The 24,710-nt window shown below is 39.5% G+C and overlaps 1 protein-coding gene across 1 annotated transcript in view; it reads left to right on the top strand.

Annotated features, from left to right (window-relative positions):
• Nucleotides 1–24,710, top strand: part of LOC135567644 (neurocalcin-delta A) — a 40,701-nt gene that overhangs the window by 10,310 nt on the left and 5,681 nt on the right. The window contains exon 2 of the mRNA XM_065014947.1: nucleotides 5,589–5,694. Within this exon, the coding sequence (XP_064871019.1) occupies nucleotides 5,589–5,694 (106 nt within the window). The remainder of the gene's footprint in view (nucleotides 1–5,588; nucleotides 5,695–24,710) is intronic.

Below are 24,710 nucleotides of genomic sequence, written 5' to 3'. Positions count from 1 at the left end.
CCAGTCCCAGCTCCCAGTCCCAGACCAGTCCCAGCTCACAGCCCCAGACCAGTCCCAGCTCACAGCCCCAGACCAGTCCCAGACCAGTCCTAGCTCCCAGTCCCAGACCAGTCCCAGCTCCCAGTCCTAGGTCCCAGTCCCAGACCAGTCCCAGCTCCCAGTCCCAGACCAGTCCCAGACCAGTCCTAGCTCCCAGTCCCAGACCAGTCCCAGCTCCCAGCCCCAGACCAGTCCCAGACCAGTCCTAGCTCCCAGTCCCAGCTCCCAGTCCCAGACCAGTCCCAGCTCCCAGTCCCAGACCAGTCCCAGACCAGTCCCAGCTCCCAGTCCCAGACCAGTCCCAGCTCCCAGTCCCAGACCAGTCCCAGCTCTCAGCCCCAGACCAGTCCAAGACCAGTCCCAGCTCCCAGCTCCCAGACCAGTCCCAGCTCCCAGTCCCAGCCCAGTCCCTCTGCTACATGTACTGTTTAAACAGGTCATTTACTCTAAAGACATTTCTATGGTCATGTATCTAGCAGAGAAAGAATGAGAAAAATAATTGACTAGGGATTCAGGTATTTCATGCAATGTCATTATCACTGGCAGGCTGTGGCCCGGACCATATTCCTCCAATAGAACCTTCCAGACCATATTCCTCCAATAGAACCTTCCAGACCGTATTCCTCCAATAGAACCTTCCAGACCATATTCCTCCAATAGAACCTTCCACACCATATTCCTCCAATAGAACCTTCCAGACCATATTCCTCCAATAGAACCTTCCAGACCATATTCCTCCAATAGAACCTTTCAGAACATATTCCTCCAATAGAACCATCCAGACCATATTCCTTCAATAGAACCTTCCAGACCTTATTCCTCCAATAGAACCTTCCAGACCATATTCCTCCAATAGAACCTTCCACACCATATTCCTCCAATAGAACCTTCCAGACCATATTCCTCCAATAGAACCTTCCAGACCATATTCCTCCAATAGAACCTTTCAGAACATATTCCTCCAATAGAACCTTCCAGACCATATTCCTCCAATAGAACCTTCCAGACCATATTCCTCCAATAGAACCTTCCAGACCATATTCCTCCAATAGAACCTTCCAGACCATATTCCTCCAATAGAACCTTCCAGACCATATTCCTCCAATAGAACCTTCCAGACCTTATTCCTCCAATAGAACCTTCCAGACCATATTCCTCCAATAGAACCTTCCAGACCATATTCCTCCAATAGAACCTTCCAGACCATATTCCTCCAATAGAACCTTCCAGACCATATTCCTCCAATAGAACCTTTCAGAACATATTCCTCCAATAGAACCTTCCAGACCATATTCCTCCAATAGAACCTTCCAGACCATATTCCTCCAATAGAACCTTCCAGACCATATTCCTCCAATAGAACCTTCCAGACCGTAAGATGGTGTCTGTGTGTTTAATTCTCCAGGGTATCTGTGTGTTTAATTCTCCAGGGTGTCTATAAGATGGTGTCTGTGTCTTTAATTCTCCAGGGTGTCTGTGTGTTTAATTCTCCAGGGTGTCTGTGTGTTTAATTCTCCAGGATGTCTATAAGATGGTGTCTGTGTCTTTAATTCTCCAGGATGTCTATAAGATGGTGTCTGTGTCTTTAATTCTCCAGGATGTCTGTGTCTTTAATTCTCCAGGATGTCTATAAGATGGTGTCTGTGTCTTTAATTCTCCAGGATGTCTATAAGATGGTGTCTGTGTCTTTAATTCTCCAGGATGTCTGTGTCTTTAATTCTCCAGGATGTCTATAAGATGGTGTCTGTGTCTTTAATTCTCCAGGATGTCTATAAGATGGTGTCTGTGTCTTTAATTCTCCAGGATGTCTGTGTCTTTAATTCTCCAGGATGTCTATAAGATGGTGTCTGTGTGTTTAATTCTCCAGGGTGTCTGTGTGTTTAATTCTCCAGGGTGTCTGTGTGTTTAATTCTCCAGGGTGTCTGTGTGTTTAATTCTCCAGGGTGTCTGTGTGTTTAATTCTCCAGGGTGTCTGTGTGTTTAATTCTCCAGGGTGTCTGTGTGTTTAATTCTCCAGGGTGTCTGTGTGTTTAATTCTCCAGGGTGTCTGTGTGTTTAATTCTCCAGGGTGTCTGTGTGTTTAATTCTCCAGGATGTCTATAAGATGGTGTCTGTGTGTTTAATTCTCCAGGGTGTCTGTGTGTTTAATTCTCCAGGGTGTCTGTGTGTTTAATTCTCCAGGGTGTCTGTGTCTTTAATTCTCCAGGGTGTCTGTGTGTTTAATTCTCCAGGATGTCTGTGTGTTTTAATTCTCCAGGGTGTCTGTGTGTTTAATTCTCCAGGATGTCTATAAGATGGTGTCTGTGTGTTTAATTCTCCAGGGTGTCTGTGTGTTTAATTCTCCAGGATGTCTGTGTGTTTAATTCTCCAGGGTGTCTGTGTGTTTAATTCTCCAGGGTGTCTGTGTGTTTAATTCTCCAGGATGTCTATAAGATGGTGTCTGTGTGTTTAATTCTCCAGGGTGTCTGTGTGTTTAATTCTCCAGGGTGTCTGTGTGTTTATTCTCCAGGGTGTCTGTGTGTTTAATTCTCCAGGGTGTCTGTGTGTTTAATTCTCCAGGGTGTCTGTGTGTTTAATTCTCCATGGTGTCTATAAGATGGTGTCTGTGTGTTTAATTCTCCAGGGTGTCTGTGTGTTTAATTCTCCAGGGTGTCTATAAGATGGTGTCTGTGTGTTTAATTCTCCAGGGTGTCTGTGTGTTTAATTCTCCAGGATGTCTATAAGATGGTGTCTGTGTCTTTAATTCTCCAGGGTGTCTGTGTGTTTAATTCTCCAGGGTGTCTATAAGATGGTGTCTGTGTGTTTAATTCTCCAAGGTGTCTGTGTGTTTAATTCTCCAGGATGTCTGTGTGTTTAATTCTCCAGGGTGTCTGTGTGTTTAATTCTCCAGGGTGTCTGTGTGTTTAATTCTCCAGGGTGTCTGTGTGTTTAATTCTCCAGGGTGTCTGTGTGTTTAATTCTCCAGGATATCTATAAGATGGTGTCTGTGTGTTTAATTCTCCAGGGTGTCTGTGTGTTTAATTCTCCAGGGTGTCTGTGTGTTTAATTCTCCAGGATGTCTATAAGATGGTGTCTGTGTGTTTAATTCTCCAGGATGTCTGTGTGTTTAATTCTCCAGGGTGTCTGTGTGTTTAATTCTCCAGGATGTCTATAAGATGGTGTCTGTGTGTTTAATTCTCCAGGGTGTCTGTGTGTTTAATTCTCCATGGTGTCTGTGTGTTTAATTCTCCAGGGTGTCTGTGTGTTTAATTATCCAGGGTGTCTGTGTGTTTAATTCTCCAGGGTGTCTGTGTGTTTAATTCTCCAGGGTGTCTGTGTGTTTAATTCTCCAAGATGTCTATAAGATGGTGTCTGTGTGTTTAATTATCCAGGGTGTCTGTGTGTTTAATTCTCCAGGGTGTCTGTGTGTTTAATTCTCCAGGATGTCTATAAGATGGTGTCTGTGTGTTTTATTCTCCAGGGTGTCTGTGTGTTTAATTCTCCAGGGTGTCTATAAGATGGTGTCTGTGTGTTTAATTCTCCAGGATGTCTGTGTGTTTAATTCTCCAAGGTGTCTGTGTGTTTAATTCTCCAGGATGTGTCTATAAGATGGTGTCTGTGTGTTTTATTCTCCAGGATGTCTATAAGATGGTGTCTGTGTGTTTAATTCTCCAGGGTGTCTGTGTGTTTAATTCTCCAGGATGTCTGTGTGTTTAATTCTCCAGGATGTCTATAAGATGGTGTCTGTGTGTTTAATTCTCCAGGATGTCTATAAGATGGTGTCTGTGTGTTTAATTCTCCAGGGTGTCTGTGTGTTTAATTCTCCAGGGTGTCTGTGTGTTTAATTCTCCAGGGTGTCTGTGTGTTTAATTCTCCAGGGTGTCTGTGTGTTTATTCTCCAGGATGTCTATAAGATGGTGTCTGTGTGTTTAATTCTCCAGGGTGTCTGTGTGTTTAATTCTCCAGGATGTCTATAAGATGGTGTCTGTGTGTTTTATTCTCCAGGGTGTCTGTGTGTTTAATTCTCCAGGGTGTCTGTGTGTTTAATTCTCCAGGGTGTCTGTGTGTTTTATTCTCCAGGGTGTCTGTGTGTTTAATTCTCCAGGGTGTCTATAAGATGGTGTCTGTGTGTTTAATTCTCCAGGGTGTCTGTGTGTTTAATTCTCCAGGGTGTCTGTGTGTTTAATTCTCCAGGGTGTCTGTGTGTTTAATTCTCCAGGGTGTCTATAAGATGGTGTCTGTGTGTTTAATTCTCCACGGTGTCTGTGTGTTTAATTATCCAGGGTGTCTGTGTGTTTAATTCTCCAGGGTGTCTGTGTGTTTAATTCTCCAGGGTGTCTGTGTGTTTAATTCTCCAGGGTGTCTGTGTGTTTAATTCTCCAGGATGTCTATAAGATGGTGTCTGTGTGTTTAATTCTCCAGGGTGTCTGTGTGTTTAATTCTCCAGGGTGTCTGTGTGTTTAATTATCCAGGGTGTCTGTGTGTTTAATTATCCAGGGTGTCTGTGTGTTTAATTCTCCAGGGTGTCTGTGTGTTTAATTCTCCAGGGTGTCTGTGTGTTTAATTCTCCAGGGTGTCTGTGTGTTTAATTCTCCAGGGTGTCTGTGTGTTTAATTCTCCAGGGTGTCTGTGTGTTTAATTCTCCAGGGTGTCTGTGTGTTTAATTCTCCAGGATGTCTATAAGATGGTGTCTGTGTGTTTAATTCTCCAGGGTGTCTGTGTGTTTTAATTCTCCAGGGTGTCTGTGTGTTTAATTCTCCAGGGTGTCTGTGTGTTTAATTCTCCAGGGTGTCTGTGTGTTTAATTCTCCAGGATGTCTGTGTGTTTAATTCTCCAGGGTGTCTGTGTGTTTAATTCTCCAGGGTGTCTGTGTGTTTAATTCTCCAGGGTGTCTGTGTGTTTAATTCTCCAGGACATCTATAAGATGGTGTCTGTGTGTTTAATTCTCCAGGGTGTCTGTGTGTTTAATTCTCCAGGGTGTCTGTGTGTTTAATTCTCCAGGACATCTATAAGATGGTGTCTGTGTGTTTATTCTCCAGGGTGTCTGTGTGTTTAATTCTCCAGGGTGTCTATAAGATGGTGTCTGTGTGTTTAATTCTCCAGGGTGTCTGTGTGTTTAATTCTCCAGGATGTCTGTGTGTTTAATTCTCCAGGGTGTCTATAAGATGGTGTCTGTGTGTTTAATTCTCCAGGGTGTCTGTGTGTTTAATTCTCCAGGGTGTCTGTGTGTTTAATTCTCCAGGGTGTCTGTGTGTTTAATTCTCCAGGGTGTCTGTGTGTTTAATTCTCCAGGATGTCTGTGTGTTTAATTCTCCAGGGTGTCTATAAGATGGTGTCTGTGTGTTTAATTCTCCAGGGTGTCTGTGTGTTTAATTCTCCAGGGTGTCTGTGTGTTTAATTCTCCAGGGTGTCTGTGTGTTTAATTCTCCAGGGTGTCTGTGTGTTTAATTCTCCAGGGTGTCTGTGTGTTTAATTCTCCATGATGTCTATAAGATGGTGTCTGTGTCTTTAATTCTCCAGGGTGTCTGTGTGTTTAATTCTCCAGGGTGTCTGTGTGTTTAATTCTCCAGGCCATCTATAAGATGGTATCGTCTGTGATGAAGATGCCAGAAGACGAGTCCACTCCAGAGAAGAGAACGGAGAAGATCTTCAGACAGATGGACACCAACAGAGACGGTAGGTCTCATCTCATCCACACATTACAGCCCACAGTGGCAGCCGATAGAGGTACTGGTATAGGGTATAGGGTATACTGTGTTAGTGTACTGGTATAGGGTATACCGTGTTAGTGTACTGGTATAGGGTATAGGGTATACCGTGTTAGTGTACTGGTATAGGGTATACCGTGTTAGTGTACTGGTATAGGGTATACCGTGTTAGTGTACTGGTATAGGGTATACTGTGTTAGTGTACTGGTATAGGGTATAGGGTATACCGTGTTAGTGTACTGGTATAGGGTATACCGTGTTAGTGTACTGGTATAGGGTATAGGGTATACCGTGTTAGTGTACTGGTATAGGGTATACTGTGTTAGTGTACTGGTATAGGGTATACTGTGTTAGTGTACTGGTATAGGGTATAGGGTATACCGTGTTAGTGTACTGGTATAGGGTATAGGGTATACCGTGTTAGTGTACTGGTATAGGGTATACTGTGTTAGTGTACTGGTATAGGGTATAGGGTATACCGTGTTAGTGTACTGGTATAGGGTATAGGGTATACCGTGTTAGTGTACTGGTATAGGGTATAGGGTATACCGTGTTAGTGTACTGGTATAGGGTATAGGGTATAGTGTTAGTGTACTGGTATAGGGTATAGGGTATACCGTGTTAGTGTACTGGTATAGGGTATACCGTGTTAGTGTACTGGTATAGGGTATAGGGTATAGTGTTAGTGTACTGGTATAGGGTATAGGGTATACCGTGTTAGTGTACTGGTATAGGGTATAGGGTATACCGTGTTAGTGTACTGGTATAGGGTATAGGGTATACCGTGTTAGTGTACTGGTATAGGGTATACTGTGTTAGTGTACTGGTATAGGGTATAGGGTATACCGTGTTAGTGTACTGGTATAGGGTATACTGTGTTAGTGTACTGGTATAGGGTATACCGTGTTAGTGTACTGGTATAGGGTATACTGTGTTAGTGTACTGGTATAGGGTATACTGTGTTAGTGTACTGGTATAGGGTATAGGGTATACCGTGTTAGTGTATTGGTATAGGGTATACTGTGTTAGTGTACTGGTATAGGGTATAGTGTTAGTGTACTGGTATAGGGTATACTGTGTTAGTGTACTGGTATAGGGTATAGGGTATACCGTGTTAGTGTACTGGTATAGGGTATAGTGTTAGTGTACTGGTATAGGGTATACTGTGTTAGTGTACTGGTATAGGGTATAGGGTATACCGTGTTAGTGTACTGGTATAGGGTATAGGGTATACCGTGTTAGTGTACTGGTATAGGGTATAGGGTATACCGTGTTAGTGTACTGGTATAGGGTATACTGTGTTAGTGTACTGGTATAGGGTATAGGGTATACCGTGTTAGTGTACTGGTATAGGGTATACCGTGTTCGTGTACTGGTATAGGGTATACCGTGTTAGTGTACTGGTATAGGGTATACTGTGTTAGTGTACTGGTATAGGGTATAGGGTATACCGTGTTAGTGTACTGGTATAGGGTATAGGGTATACCGTGTTAGTGTACTGGTATAGGGTATACTGTGTTAGTGTACTGGTATAGGGTATAGGGTATACTGTGTTAGTGTACTGGTATAGGGTATACCGTGTTAGTGTACTGGTATAGGGTATACTGTGTTAGTGTACTGGTATAGGGTATAGGGTATACCGTGTTAGTGTACTGGTATAGGGTATAGGGTATACCGTGTTAGTGTATTGGTATAGGGTATACCGTGTTAGTGTACTGGTATAGGGTATACCGTGTTAGTGTACTGGTATAGGGTATACTGTGTTAGTGTACTGGTATAGGGTATACCGTGTTAGTGTACTGGTATAGGGTATACCGTGTTAGTGTACTGGTATAGGGTATACCGTGTTAGTGTACTGGTATAGGGTATAGGGTATACCGTGTTAGTGTATTGGTATAGGGTATACCGTGTTAGTGTACTGGTATAGGGTATACCGTGTTAGTGTACTGGTATAGGGTATACTGTGTTAGTGTACTGGTATAGGGCATACTGTGTTAGTGTACTGGTATAGGGTATACCGTGTTAGTGTACTGGTATAGGGTATAGGGTATACTGTGTTAGTGTACTGGTATAGGGTATACCGTGTTAGTGTACTGGTATAGGGTATACCGTGTTAGTGTACTGGTATAGGGTATAGGGTATACCGTGTTAGTGTACTGGTATAGGGTATACCGTGTTAGTGTACTGGTATAGGGTATAGGGTATACCGTGTTAGTGTACTGGTATAGGGTATACCGTGTTAGTGTACTGGTATAGGGTATACTGTGTTAGTGTACTGGTATAGGGTATAGGGTATACCGTGTTAGTGTACTGGTATAGGGTATACCGTGTTAGTGTACTGGTATAGGGTATACTGTGTTAGTGTACTGGTATAGGGTATACTGTGTTAGTGTACTGGTATAGGGTATAGGGTATACCGTGTTAGTGTACTGGTATAGGGTATACTGTGTTAGTGTACTGGTATAGGGTATACCGTGTTAGTGTACTGGTATAGGGTATAGGGTATACCGTGTTAGTGTACTGGTATAGGGTATAGGGTATACCGTGTTAGTGTACTGGTATAGGGTATACTGTGTTAGTGTACTGGTATAGGGTATAGGGTATACCGTGTTAGTGTACTGGTATAGGGTATAGGGTATACCGTGTTAGTGTACTGGTATAGGGTATAGGGTATACCGTGTTAGTGTACTGGTATAGGGTATAGGGTATAGTGTTAGTGTACTGGTATAGGGTATAGGGTATACCGTGTTAGTGTACTGGTATAGGGTATACCGTGTTAGTGTACTGGTATAGGGTATAGGGTATAGTGTTAGTGTACTGGTATAGGGTATACCGTGTTAGTGTACTGGTATAGGGTATAGGGTATACCGTGTTAGTGTACTGGTATAGGGTATAGGGTATACCGTGTTAGTGTACTGGTATAGGGTATACTGTGTTAGTGTACTGGTATAGGGTATAGGGTATACCGTGTTAGTGTACTGGTATAGGGTATACTGTGTTAGTGTACTGGTATAGGGTATACCGTGTTAGTATACTGGTATAGGGTATACTGTGTTAGTGTACTGGTATAGGGTATAGGGTATACCGTGTTAGTGTATTGGTATAGGGTATACTGTGTTAGTGTACTGGTATAGGGTATAGTGTTAGTGTACTGGTATAGGGTATACTGTGTTAGTGTACTGGTATAGGGTATAGGGTATACCGTGTTAGTGTACTGGTATAGGGTATAGTGTTAGTGTACTGGTATAGGGTATACTGTGTTAGTGTACTGGTATAGGGTATAGGGTATACCGTGTTAGTGTACTGGTATAGGGTATAGGGTATACCGTGTTAGTGTACTGGTATAGGGTATAGGGTATACCGTGTTAGTGTACTGGTATAGGGTATACTGTGTTAGTGTACTGGTATAGGGTATAGGGTATACCGTGTTAGTGTACTGGTATAGGGTATACCGTGTTCGTGTACTGGTATAGGGTATACCGTGTTCGTGTACTGGTATAGGGTATACCGTGTTAGTGTACTGGTATAGGGTATACTGTGTTAGTGTACTGGTATAGGGTATAGGGTATACCGTGTTAGTGTACTGGTATAGGGTATAGGGTATACCGTGTTAGTGTACTGGTATAGGGTATACTGTGTTAGTGTACTGGTATAGGGTATAGGGTATACTGTGTTAGTGTACTGGTATAGGGTATACCGTGTTAGTGTACTGGTATAGGGTATACTGTGTTAGTGTACTGGTATAGGGTATAGGGTATACCGTGTTAGTGTACTGGTATAGGGTATAGGGTATACCGTGTTAGTGTATTGGTATAGGGTATACCGTGTTAGTGTACTGGTATAGGGTATACTGTGTTAGTGTACTGGTATAGGGTATACCGTGTTAGTGTACTGGTATAGGGTATACCGTGTTAGTGTACTGGTATAGGGTATACCGTGTTAGTGTACTGGTATAGGGTATAGGGTATACCGTGTTAGTGTATTGGTATAGGGTATACCGTGTTAGTGTACTGGTATAGGGTATACCGTGTTAGTGTACTGGTATAGGGTATACTGTGTTAGTGTACTGGTATAGGGCATACTGTGTTAGTGTACTGGTATAGGGTATACCGTGTTAGTGTACTGGTATAGGGTATAGGGTATACTGTGTTAGTGTACTGGTATAGGGTATACCGTGTTAGTGTACTGGTATAGGGTATACCGTGTTAGTGTACTGGTATAGGGTATAGGGTATACCGTGTTAGTGTACTGGTATAGGGTATACCGTGTTAGTGTACTGGTATAGGGTATAGGGTATACCGTGTTAGTGTACTGGTATAGGGTATACCGTGTTAGTGTACTGGTATAGGGTATACTGTGTTAGTGTACTGGTATAGGGTATAGGGTATACCGTGTTAGTGTACTGGTATAGGGTATACCGTGTTAGTGTACTGGTATAGGGTATACTGTGTTAGTGTACTGGTATAGGGTATACTGTGTTAGTGTACTGGTATAGGGTATAGGGTATACCGTGTTAGTGTACTGGTATAGGGTATACTGTGTTAGTGTACTGTTATAGGGTATACCGTGTTAGTGTACTGGTATAGGGTATACCGTGTTAGTGTACTGGTATAGGGTATACCGTGTTAGTGTACTGGTATAGGGTATACTGTGTTAGTGTACTGGTATAGGGTATACCGTGTTAGTGTACTGGTATAGGGTATAGGGTATACCGTGTTAGTGTACTGGTATAGGGTATACTGTGTTAGTGTACTGGTATAGGGTATAGGGTATACCGTGTTAGTGTACTGGTATAGGGTATAGGGTATACCGTGTTAGTGTACTGGTATAGGGTATAGGGTATACCGTGTTAGTGTACTGGTATAGGGTATACTGTGTTAGTGTACTGGTATAGGGTATACTGTGTTAGTGTACTGGTATAGGGTATACTGTGTTAGTGTACTGGTATAGGGTATACTGTGTTAGTGTACTGGTATAGGGTATAGGGTATACCGTGTTAGTGTACTGGTATAGGGTATACTGTGTTAGTGTACTGGTATAGGGTATACCGTGTTAGTGTACTGGTATAGGGTATACCGTGTTAGTGTACTGGTATAGGGTATACCGTGTTAGTGTACTGGTATAGGGTATACCGTGTTAGTGTACTGGTATAGGGTATACCGTGTTAGTGTACTGGTATAGGGTATAGGGTATACCGTGTTAGTGTACTGGTATAGGGTATAGGGTATACCGTGTTAGTGTACTGGTATAGGGTATACCGTGTTAGTGTACTGGTATAGGGTATAGGGTATACCGTGTTAGTGTACTGGTATAGGGTATACCATGTTAGTGTACTGGTATAGGGTATACCGTGTTAGTGTACTGGTATAGGGTATACTGTGTTAGTGTACTGGTATAGGGTATACTGTGTTAGTGTACTGGTATAGGGTATACCGTGTTAGTGTACTGGTATAGGGTATACTGTGTTAGTGTACTGTTAGTGTACTGGTATAGGGTATACTGTGTTAGTGTACTGGTATAGGGTATTCCGTGTTAGTGTACTGGTATAGGGTATACTGTGTTAGTGTACTGTTAGTGTACTGGTATAGGGTATACTGTGTTAGTGTACTGGTATAGGGTATACCGTGTTAGTGTACTGGTATAGGGTATACATTTACCTTACATCCGGTAACTACAAACTATGCTTGTATAACTTTACATCCGGTAACTACTAGCTATGCTTGTATAACTTTACAGCCGGTAACTACTAGCTATGCTTGTATATCTCTACATCCGGTAACTACTAGCTATGCTTGTATATATCTACATCCGGTAACTACTAGCTATGCTTGTACATCTTTACATCCGGTAACTACTAGCTATGCTTGTATAACTTTACATCCGGTAACTACTAACTATGCTTGTATAACTATACATCCGGTAACTACTAGCTAACTATGCTTGTATATCTTTACATCCGGTAACTACTAGCTATGCTTGTATATCTCTACATCCGGTAACTACTAACTATGCTTGTATAACTCTACATCCGGTAACTACTAGCTATGCTTGTATATCTCTACATCCGGTAACTACTAGCTAGCTATGCTTGTATATCTCTACATCCGGTAACTACTAGCTATGCTTGTATATCTCTACATCCGGTAACTACTAACTATGCTTGTATATCTATACATCCGGTAACTACTAACTATGCTTGTATATCTCTACATCCGGTAACTACTAACTATGCTTGTATATCTATACATCCGGTAACTACTAGTTATGCTTGTATAACTCTACATCCGGTAACTACTAGCTATGCTTGTATATCTCTACATCCGGTAACTACTAACTATGCTTGTATATCTCTACATCCGGTAACTACTAACTATGCTTGTATATCTCTACATCCGGTAACTACTAACTATGCTTGTATATCTATACATCCGGTAACTACTAGCTAGCTATGCTTGTATATCTCTACATCCGGTAACTACTAGCTAGCTATGCTTGTATATCTCTACATCCGGTAACTACTAGCTATGCTTGTATAACTCTACATCCGGTAACTACTAGCTATGCTTGTATATCTATACATCCGGTAACTACTAGCTAGCTATGCTTGTATAACTATACATACGGTAACTACTAACTATGCTTGTATAACTCTACATCCGGTAACTACTAGCTATGCTTGTATATCTCTACATCCGGTAACTACTAACTATGCTTGTATATCTCTACATCCGGTAACTACTAGCTATGCTTGTATATCTCTACATCCGGTAACTACTAGCTATGCTTGTATATCTCTACATCCGGTAACTACTAGCTATGCTTGTATAACTCTACATCCGGTAACTACTAGCTATGCTTGTATATCTCTACATCCGGTAACTACTAGCTAGCTATGCTTGTATATCTCTACATCCGGTAACTACTAGCTAGCTATGCTTGTATATCTCTACATCCGGTAACTACTAGCTACGCATGCTTGTATATCTATACATCCGGTAACTACTAGCTATGCTTGTATATCTCTACATCCGGTAACTACTAACTATGCTTGTATAACTATAGATCCGGTAACTACTAGCTAGCTATGCTTGTATATCTCTACATCCTGTAACTACTAGCTAGCTATGCTTGTATAACTCTACATCCGGTAACTACTAGCTATGCTTGTATATCTATACATCCGGTAACTACTAGCTATGCTTGTATATCTATACATCCGGTAACTACTAGCTATGCTTGTATATCTATACATCCGGTAACTACTAACTATGCTTGTATATCTCTACATCCGGTAACTACTAGCTAGCTATGCTTGTATAACTCTACATCCGGTAACTACTAGCTAGCTATGCTTGTATAACCCTACATCCTGTAACTACTAGCTAGCTATGCTTGTATAACCCTACATCCTGTAACTACTAGCTAGCTATGCTTGTATAACTCTACATCCGGTAACTACTAGCTATGCTTGTATATCTATACATCCGGTAACTACTAGCTATGCTTGTATATCTCAACATCCGGTAACTACTAGCTAGCTATGCTTGTATATCTCTACATCCGTTAACTACTAGCTATGCTTGTATATCTCTACATCCGGTAACTACTAGCTATGCTTGTATATCTCAACATCCGGTAACTACTAGCTAGCTATGCTTGTATATCTCAACATCCGGTAACTACTAGCTAGCTATGCTTGTATATCTCTACATCCGGTAACTACTAGCTAGCTATGCTTGTATATATCTACATCCGGTAACTACTAGCTATGCTTGTATATCTATACATCCGGTAACTACTAGCTATGCTTGTATATCTCTACATCCGGTAACTACTAGCTATGCTTGTATATCTATACATCCGGTAACTACTAGCTATGCTTGTATATCTATACATCCGGTAACTACTAGCTATGCTTGTATATCTCTACATCCGGTAACTACTAGCTATGCTTGTATATCTCTACATCCGGTAACTACTAGCTATGCTTGTATAACTCAACATCCGGTAACTACTAGCTAGCTATGCTTGTATAACTCAACATCCGGTAACTACTAGCTAGCTATGCTTGTATAACTCTACATCCGGTAACTACTAGCTAACTATGCTTGTATATCTCTACATCCGGTAACTACTAACTAACTATGCTTGTATAACTCTACATCCGGTAACTACTAACTATGCTTGTATATCTATACATCCGGTAACTACTAGCTATGCTTGTATAACTATACATCAGGTAACTACTAGCTAACTATGCTTGTATAACTCTACATCCGGTAACTACTAGCTATGCTTGTATATCTCTACATCCGGTAACTACTAGCTATGCTTGTATAACTCTACATCCGGTAACTACTAGCTATGCTTGTATATCTATACATCCGGTAACTACTAGCTATGCTTGTATAACTATACATCAGGTAACTACTAGCTAACTATGCTTGTATAACTCTACATCCGGTAACTACTAGCTATGCTTGTATATCTCTACATCCGGTAACTACTAGCTATGCTTGTATAACTCTACATCCGGTAACTACTAGCTATGCTTGTATAACTCAACATCCGGTAACTACTAGCTATGCTTGTATAACTCAACATCCGGTAACTACTAGCTATGCTTGTATAACTCAACATCCGGTAACTACTAGCTCTGCTTGTATAACTATACATCCGGTAACTACTAGCTATGCTTGTATAACTTTACATCCGGTAACTATTAGCTATGCTTGTATAACTCTACATCCGGTAACTACTAGCTATGCTTGTATATCTATACATCCGGTAACTACTAGCTATGCTTGTATATCTATACATCCGGTAACTACTAACTATGCTTGTATAACTATACATCCGGTAACTACTAGCTATGCTTGTATAACTCTACATCCGGTAACTACTAGCTATGCTTGTATAACTCAACATCCGGTAACTACTAGCTATGTTTGTATAACTTTACATCCGGTAACTACTAGCTATGCTTGTATAACTTTACATCCGGTAACTACTAGCTATGCTTGTATATCTCTACATCCGGTAACTACTAGCTATGCTTGTATATCTCTACATCCGGTAACTACTAGCTATGCTTGTATATCTATACATCCGGTAACTACTAGCTATGCTTGTATATCTCTACATCCGGTAACTACTAACTATGCTTGTATAACTTTACATCCTGTAACTACTAGCTATGCTTGTATATCTATACATCCGGTAACTACTAGCTATGCTTGTATATCTATTCATCCGGTAACTACTAGCTATGCTTGTATATCTCTACATCCGGTAACTACTAGCTATGCTTGTATATCTCTACATCCGGTAACTACTAGCTATGCTTGTATATCTCTACATCCGGTAACTACTAGCTATGCTTGTATATCTCTACATCCTGTAACTACTAGCTATGTTTGTATAACTTTACATCCGGTAACTACTAGCTATGCTTGTATATCTATACATCCGGTAACTACTAACTATGCTTGTATATCTATACATCCGGTAACTACTAACTATGCTTGTATATCTCTACATCCGGTAACTACTAACTATGCTTGTATAACTCTACATCCGGTAACTACTAGCTAGCTATGCTTGTATAACTCTACATCCGGTAACTACTAACTATGCTTGTATATCTATACATCCGGTAACTACTAACTATGCTTGTATATCTATACATCCGGTAACTACTAACTATGCTTGTATATCTCTACATCCGGTAACTACTAGCTATGCTTGTATAACTCAACATCCGGTAACTACTAGCTAACTATGCTTATATATCTTTACATCCGGTAACTACTAGCTATGCTTGTATAACTTTACATCCGGTAACTACTAGCTATGCTTGTATAACTCTACATCCGGTAACTACTAGCTATGCTTGTATAACTTTACATCCGGTAACTACTAGCTATGCTTGTATAACTTTACATCCGGTAACTACTAGCTATGCTTGTATATCTCAACATCCGGTAACTACTAGCTATGCTTGTATATCTCTACATCCGGTAACTATTAGCTATGCTTGTATAACTCTACATCCGGTAACTATTAGCTATGCTTGTATATCTATACATCCGGTAACTATTAGCTATGCTTGTATATCTCAACATCCGGTAACTACTAGCTATGCTTGTATAACTCAACATCCGGTAACTACTAGCTAACTATGCTTATATATCTTTACATCCGGTAACTACTAGCTATGCTTGTATAACTTTACATCCGGTAACTACTAGCTATGCTTGTATAACTCTACATCCGGTAACTACTAGCTATGCTTGTATAACTTTACATCCGGTAACTACTAGCTATGCTTGTATAACTTTACATCCGGTAACTACTAGCTATGCTTGTATATCTATACATCCGGTAACTATTAGCTATGCTTGTATATCTCAACATCCGGTAACTACTAGCTAGCTATGCTTGTATATCTCAACATCCGGTAACTACTAGCTAGCTATGCTTGTATAACTTTACATCCGGTAACTACTAGCTATGCTTGTATATCTCAACATCCGGTAACTACTAGCTATGCTTGTATATCTCTAAATCCTGTAACTATTAGCTATGCTTGTATAACTCTACATCCGGTAACTATTAGCTATGCTTGTATATCTATACATCCGGTAACTATTAGCTATGCTTGTATATCTCAACATCCGGTAACTACTAGCTATGCTTGTATATCTATACATCCGGTAACTACTAGCTATGCTTGTATAACTTTACATCCGGTAACTATTAGCTATGCTTGTATAACTCTACATCCGGTAACTATTAGCTATGCTTGTATATCTATACATCCGGTAACTATTAGCTATGCTTGTATATCTCAACATCCGGTAACTACTAGCTAGCTATGCTTGTATATCTCAACATCCGGTAACTACTAGCTAGCTATGCTTGTATAACTTTACATCCGGTAACTACTAGCTATGCTTGTATATCTCAACATCCGGTAACTACTAGCTATGCTTGTATATCTCTACATCCGGTAACTACTAACTATGCTTGTATATCTATACATCCGGTAACTACTAGCTATGCTTGTATATCTCTACATCCGGTAACTACTAACTATGCTTGTATATCTCTACATCCGGTAACTACTAGCTAGCTATGCTTGTATATCTCTACATCCGGTAACTACTAACTATGCTTGTATATCTATACATCCGGTAACTACTAACTATGCTTGTATAACTTTACATCCGGTAACTACTAGCTATGCTTGTATATCTATACATCCGGTAACTACTAGCTATGCTTGTATAACTTTACATCCGGTAACTACTAGCTATGCTTGTATATCTCTACATCCGGTAACTACTAGCTATGCTTGTATATCTATACATCCGGTAACTACTAGCTATGCTTGTATATCTCTACATCCGGTAACTACTAGCTATGCTTGTATATCTATACATCCGGTAACTACTAGCTATGCTTGTATAACTCTACATCCGGTAACTACTAGCTATGCTTGTATAGCTATACATCCGGTAACTACTAGCTATGCTTGTATATCTCTACATCCGGTAACTACTAGCTATGCTTGTATAACTTTACATCCAGTAACTACTAGCTATGCTTGTATATCTATACATCCGGTAACTACTAGCTATGCTTGTATATCTCTACATCCGGTAACTACTAACTATGCTTGTATAACTTTACATCCAGTAACTACTAGCTATGCTTGTATATCTCTACATCCGGTAACTACTAGCTATGCTTGTATAACTTTACATCCAGTAACTACTAGCTATGCTTGTATATCTATACATCCGGTAACTACTAGCTATGCTTGTATATCTCTACATCCAGTAACTACTAACTATGCTTGTATAACTATACATCCGGTAACTATTAGCCATGCTTGTATATCTATACATCCGGTAACTACTAACTATGCTTGTATATCTCTACATCCGGTAACTACTAGCTAACTATGCTTGTATAACTTCACATCCAGTAACTATTAGCCATGCTTGTATATCTCTACATCCGGTAACTACTAGCTAACTATGCTTGTATAACTTTACATCCGGTAACTATTAGCCATGCTTGTATATCTCTACATCCGGTAACTACTAGCTAACTATGCTTGTATAACTTTACATCCGGTAACTACTAGCTAGCTATGCTTGTATATCTCTACATCCGGTAACTACTAGCCATGCTTGTATATCTATACATCCGGTAACTACTAACTATGCTTGTATAACTTTACATCCGGTAACTATTAGCTATGCTTGTATATCTCAACATCCGGTAACTACTAGCTATGCTTGTATATCTATACATCCGGTAACTACTAGCTATGCTTGTATAACTTTACATCCGGTAACTATTAGCTATGCTTGTATAACTCTACATCCGGTAACTATTAGCTATGCTTGTATATCTATACATCCGGTAACTATTAGCTATGCTTGTATATCTCAACATCCGGTAACTACTAGCTAGCTATGCTTGTATATCTCAACATCCGGTAACTACTAGCTAGCTATGCTTGTATAACTTTACATCCGGTAACTACTAGCTATGCTTGTATATCTCAACATCCGGTAACTTCTAGCTATGCTTGTATATCTCTACATCCGGTAACTACTAACTATGCTTGTATATCTATACATCCGGTAACTACTAGCTATGCTTGTATATCTCTACATCCGGTAACTACTAACTATGCTTGTATATCTCTACATCCGGTAACTACTAGCTAGCTATGCTTGTATATCTCTACATCCGGTAACTACTAACTATGCTTGTATATCTATACATCCGGTAACTACTAACTATGCTTGTATAACTTTACATCCGGTAATTACTTGCTATGCTTGTATATCTATACATCCGGTAACTACTAGCTATGCTTGTATAACTTTACATCCGGTAACTACTAGCTATGCTTGTATATCTCTACATCCGGTAACTACTAGCTATGCTTGTATATCTATACATCCGGTAACTACTAGCTATGCTTGTATATCTCTACATCCGGTAACTACTAGCTATGCTTGTATATCTATACATCCGGTAACTACTAGCTATGCTTGTATAACTCTACATCCGGTAACTACTTGCTATGCTTGTATAACTATACATCCGGTAACTACTAGCTATGCTTGTATATCTCTACATCCGGTAACTACTAGCTATGCTTGTATAACTTTACATCCGGTAACTACTAACTATGCTTGTATAACTCTACATCCGGTAACTACTAGCTATGCTTGTATAACTCTACATCCGGTAACTACTAGCTAGCTATGCTTGTATATCTCTACATCCGGTAACTACTAACTATGCTTGTATAACTTTACATCCAGTAACTACTAGCTATGCTTGTATATCTCTACATCCGGTAACTACTAGCTATGCTTGTATATCTATACATCCGGTAACTACTAGCTATGCTTGTATATCTCTACATCCGGTAACTACTAACTATGCTTGTATAACTATACATCCGGTAACTATTAGCCATGCTTGTATATCTATACATCCGGTAACTACTAACTATGCTTGTATAACTCTACATCCGGTAACTACTAGCTAGCTATGCTTGTATAACTCTACATCCGGTAACTACTAACTATGCTTGTATATCTATACATCCGGTAACTACTAACTATGCTTGTATATCTATACATCCGGTAACTACTAACTATGCTTGTATATCTCTACATCCGGTAACTACTAGCTATGCTTGTATAACTCAACATCCGGTAACTACTAGCTAACTATGCTTATATATCTTTACATCCGGTAACTACTAGCTATGCTTGTATAACTTTACATCCGGTAACTACTAGCTATGCTTGTATAACTCTACATCCGGTAACTACTAGCTATGCTTGTATAACTTTACATCCGGTAACTACTAGCTATGCTTGTATAACTTTACATCCGGTAACTACTAGCTATGCTTGTATATCTCAACATCCGGTAACTACTAGCTATGCTTGTATATCTCTACATCCGGTAACTATTAGCTATGCTTGTATAACTCTACATCCGGTAACTATTAGCTATGCTTGTATATCTATACATCCGGTAACTATTAGCTATGCTTGTATATCTCAACATCCGGTAACTACTAGCTATGCTTGTATATCTATACATCCGGTAACTACTAGCTATGCTTGTATAACTTTACATCCGGTAACTATTAGCTATGCTTGTATAACTCTACATCCGGTAACTATTAGCTATGCTTGTATATCTATACATCCGGTAACTATTAGCTATGCTTGTATATCTCAACATCCGGTAACTACTAGCTAGCTATGCTTGTATATCTCAACATCCGGTAACTACTAGCTAGCTATGCTTGTATAACTCTACATCCGGTAACTACTAGCTATGCTTGTATATCTATACATCCGGTAACTACTAGCTATGCTTGTATATCTATACATCCGGTAACTACTAACTATGCTTGTATAACTATACATCCGGTAACTACTAGCTATGCTTGTATAACTCTACATCCGGTAACTACTAGCTATGCTTGTATAACTCAACATCCGGTAACTACTAGCTATGTTTGTATAACTTTACATCCGGTAACTACTAGCTATGCTTGTATAACTTTACATCCGGTAACTACTAGCTATGCTTGTATATCTCTACATCCGGTAACTACTAGCTATGCTTGTATATCTCTACATCCGGTAACTACTAGCTATGCTTGTATATCTATACATCCGGTAACTACTAGCTATGCTTGTATATCTCTACATCCGGTAACTACTAACTATGCTTGTATAACTTTACATCCTGTAACTACTAGCTATGCTTGTATATCTATACATCCGGTAACTACTAGCTATGCTTGTATATCTATTCATCCGGTAACTACTAGCTATGCTTGTATATCTCTACATCCGGTAACTACTAGCTATGCTTGTATATCTCTACATCCGTAACTACTAGCTATGCTTGTATATCTCTACATCCGGTAACTACTAGCTATGCTTGTATATCTCTACATCCTGTAACTACTAGCTATGTTTGTATAACTTTACATCCGGTAACTACTAGCTATGCTTGTATATCTATACATCCGGTAACTACTAACTATGCTTGTATATCTATACATCCGGTAACTACTAACTATGCTTGTATATCTCTACATCCGGTAACTACTAACTATGCTTGTATAACTCTACATCCGGTAACTACTAGCTAGCTATGCTTGTATAACTCTACATCCGGTAACTACTAACTATGCTTGTATATCTATACATCCGGTAACTACTAACTATGCTTGTATATCTATACATCCGGTAACTACTAACTATGCTTGTATATCTCTACATCCGGTAACTACTAGCTATGCTTGTATAACTCAACATCCGGTAACTACTAGCTAACTATGCTTGTATATCTTTACATCCGGTAACTACTAGCTATGCTTGTATAACTTTACATCCGGTAACTACTAGCTATGCTTGTATAACTCTACATCCGGTAACTACTAGCTATGCTTGTATAACTTTACATCCGGTAACTACTAGCTATGCTTGTATAACTTTACATCCGGTAACTACTAGCTATGCTTGTATATCTATACATCCGGTAACTATTAGCTATGCTTGTATATCTCAACATCCGGTAACTACTAGCTAGCTATGCTTGTATATCTCAACATCCGGTAACTACTAGCTAGCTATGCTTGTATAACTTTACATCCGGTAACTACTAGCTATGCTTGTATATCTCAACATCCGGTAACTACTAGCTATGCTTGTATATCTCTAAATCCTGTAACTATTAGCTATGCTTGTATAACTCTACATCCGGTAACTATGAGCTATGCTTGTATATCTATACATCCGGTAACTATTAGCTATGCTTGTATATCTCAACATCCGGTAACTACTAGCTATGCTTGTATATCTATACATCCGGTAACTACTAGCTATGCTTGTATAACTTTACATCCGGTAACTATTAGCTATGCTTGTATAACTCTACATCCGGTAACTATTAGCTATGCTTGTATATCTATACATCCGGTAACTATTAGCTATGCTTGTATATCTCAACATCCGGTAACTACTAGCTAGCTATGCTTGTATATCTCAACATCCGGTAACTACTAGCTAGCTATGCTTGTATAACTTTACATCCGGTAACTACTAGCTATGCTTGTATATCTCAACATCCGGTAACTACTAGCTATGCTTGTATATCTCTACATCCGTAACTACTAACTATGCTTGTATATCTATACATCCGGTAACTACTAGCTATGCTTGTATATCTCTACATCCGGTAACTACTAACTATGCTTGTATATCTCTACATCCGGTAACTACTAGCTAGCTATGCTTGTATATCTCTACATCCGGTAACTACTAACTATGCTTGTATATCTATACATCCGGTAACTACTAACTATGCTTGTATAACTTTACATCCGGTAACTACTAGCTATGCTTGTATATCTATACATCCGTAACTACTAGCTATGCTTGTATAACTTTACATCCGTAACTACTAGCTATGCTTGTATATCTCTACATCCGGTAACTACTAGCTATGCTTGTATATCTATACATCCGGTAACTACTAGCTATGCTTGTATATCTCTACATCCGGTAACTACTAGCTATGCTTGTATATCTATACATCCGGTAACTACTAGCTATGCTTGTATAACTCTACATCCGGTAACTACTAGCTATGCTTGTATAGCTATACATCCGGTAACTACTAGCTATGCTTGTATATCTCTACATCCGGTAACTACTAGCTATGCTTGTATAACTTTACATCCAGTAACTACTAGCTATGCTTGTATATCTATACATCCGGTAACTACTAGCTATGCTTGTATATCTCTACATCCGGTAACTACTAACTATGCTTGTATAACTTTACATCCAGTAACTACTAGCTATGCTTGTATATCTCTACATCCGGTAACTACTAGCTATGCTTGTATAACTTTACATCCAGTAACTACTAGCTATGCTTGTATATCTATACATCCGGTAACTACTAGCTATGCTTGTATATCTCTACATCCAGTAACTACTAACTATGCTTGTATAACTATACATCCGGTAACTATTAGCCATGCTTGTATATCTATACATCCGGTAACTACTAACTATGCTTGTATATCTCTACATCCGGTAACTACTAGCTAACTATGCTTGTATAACTTCACATCCAGTAACTATTAGCCATGCTTGTATATCTCTACATCCGGTAACTACTAGCTAACTATGCTTGTATAACTTTACATCCGGTAACTATTAGCCATGCTTGTATATCTCTACATCCGGTAACTACTAGCTAACTATGCTTGTATAACTTTACATCCGGTAACTACTAGCTAGCTATGCTTGTATATCTCTACATCCGGTAACTACTAGCCATGCTTGTATATCTATACATCCGGTAACTACTAACTATGCTTGTATAACTTTACATCCGGTAACTATTAGCTATGCTTGTATATCTCAACATCCGGTAACTACTAGCTATGCTTGTATATCTATACATCCGGTAACTACTAGCTATGCTTGTATAACTTTACATCCGGTAACTATTAGCTATGCTTGTATAACTCTACATCCGGTAACTATTAGCTATGCTTGTATATCTATACATCCGGTAACTATTAGCTATGCTTGTATATCTCAACATCCGGTAACTACTAGCTAGCTATGCTTGTATATCTCAACATCCGGTAACTACTAGCTAGCTATGCTTGTATAACTTTACATCCGGTAACTACTAGCTATGCTTGTATATCTCAACATCCGGTAACTTCTAGCTATGCTTGTATATCTCTACATCCGGTAACTACTAACTATGCTTGTATATCTATACATCCGGTAACTACTAGCTATGCTTGTATATCTCTACATCCGGTAACTACTAACTATGCTTGTATATCTCTACATCCGGTAACTACTAGCTAGCTATGCTTGTATATCTCTACATCCGGTAACTACTAACTATGCTTGTATATCTATACATCCGGTAACTACTAACTATGCTTGTATAACTTTACATCCGGTAATTACTTGCTATGCTTGTATATCTATACATCCGGTAACTACTAGCTATGCTTGTATAACTTTACATCCGGTAACTACTAGCTATGCTTGTATATCTCTACATCCGGTAACTACTAGCTATGCTTGTATATCTATACATCCGGTAACTACTAGCTATGCTTGTATATCTCTACATCCGGTAACTACTAGCTATGCTTGTATATCTATACATCCGGTAACTACTAGCTATGCTTGTATAACTCTACATCCGGTAACTACTTGCTATGCTTGTATAACTATACATCCGGTAACTACTAGCTATGCTTGTATATCTCTACATCCGGTAACTACTAGCTATGCTTGTATAACTTTACATCCGGTAACTACTAACTATGCTTGTATAACTCTACATCCGGTAACTACTAGCTATGCTTGTATAACTCTACATCCGGTAACTACTAGCTAGCTATGCTTGTATATCTCTACATCCGGTAACTACTAACTATGCTTGTATAACTTTACATCCAGTAACTACTAGCTATGCTTGTATATCTCTACATCCGGTAACTACTAGCTATGCTTGTATATCTATACATCCGGTAACTACTAGCTATGCTTGTATATCTCTACATCCGGTAACTACTAACTATGCTTGTATAACTATACATCCGGTAACTATTAGCCATGCTTGTATATCTATACATCCGGTAACTACTAACTATGCTTGTATATCTCTACATCCGGTAACTACTAGCTAACTATGCTTGTATAACTTTACATCCGGTAACTATTAGCCATGCTTGTATATCTCTACATCCGGTAACTACTAGCTAACTATGCTTGTATAACTTTACATCCGGTAACTATTAGCCATGCTTGTATATCTCTACATCCGGTAACTACTAGCTAACTATGCTTGTATAACTTTACATCCGGTAAC

The sequence above is a fragment of the Oncorhynchus nerka genome, unplaced genomic scaffold (genome assembly GCF_034236695.1).
Source record: "Oncorhynchus nerka isolate Pitt River unplaced genomic scaffold, Oner_Uvic_2.0 unplaced_scaffold_1893, whole genome shotgun sequence".
Taxonomy (NCBI): domain Eukaryota; kingdom Metazoa; phylum Chordata; class Actinopteri; order Salmoniformes; family Salmonidae; genus Oncorhynchus; species Oncorhynchus nerka.
The sequence above is the reverse complement of the archived record's forward strand: the minus strand, read 5'-3'. Positions and strand labels throughout refer to the sequence as shown.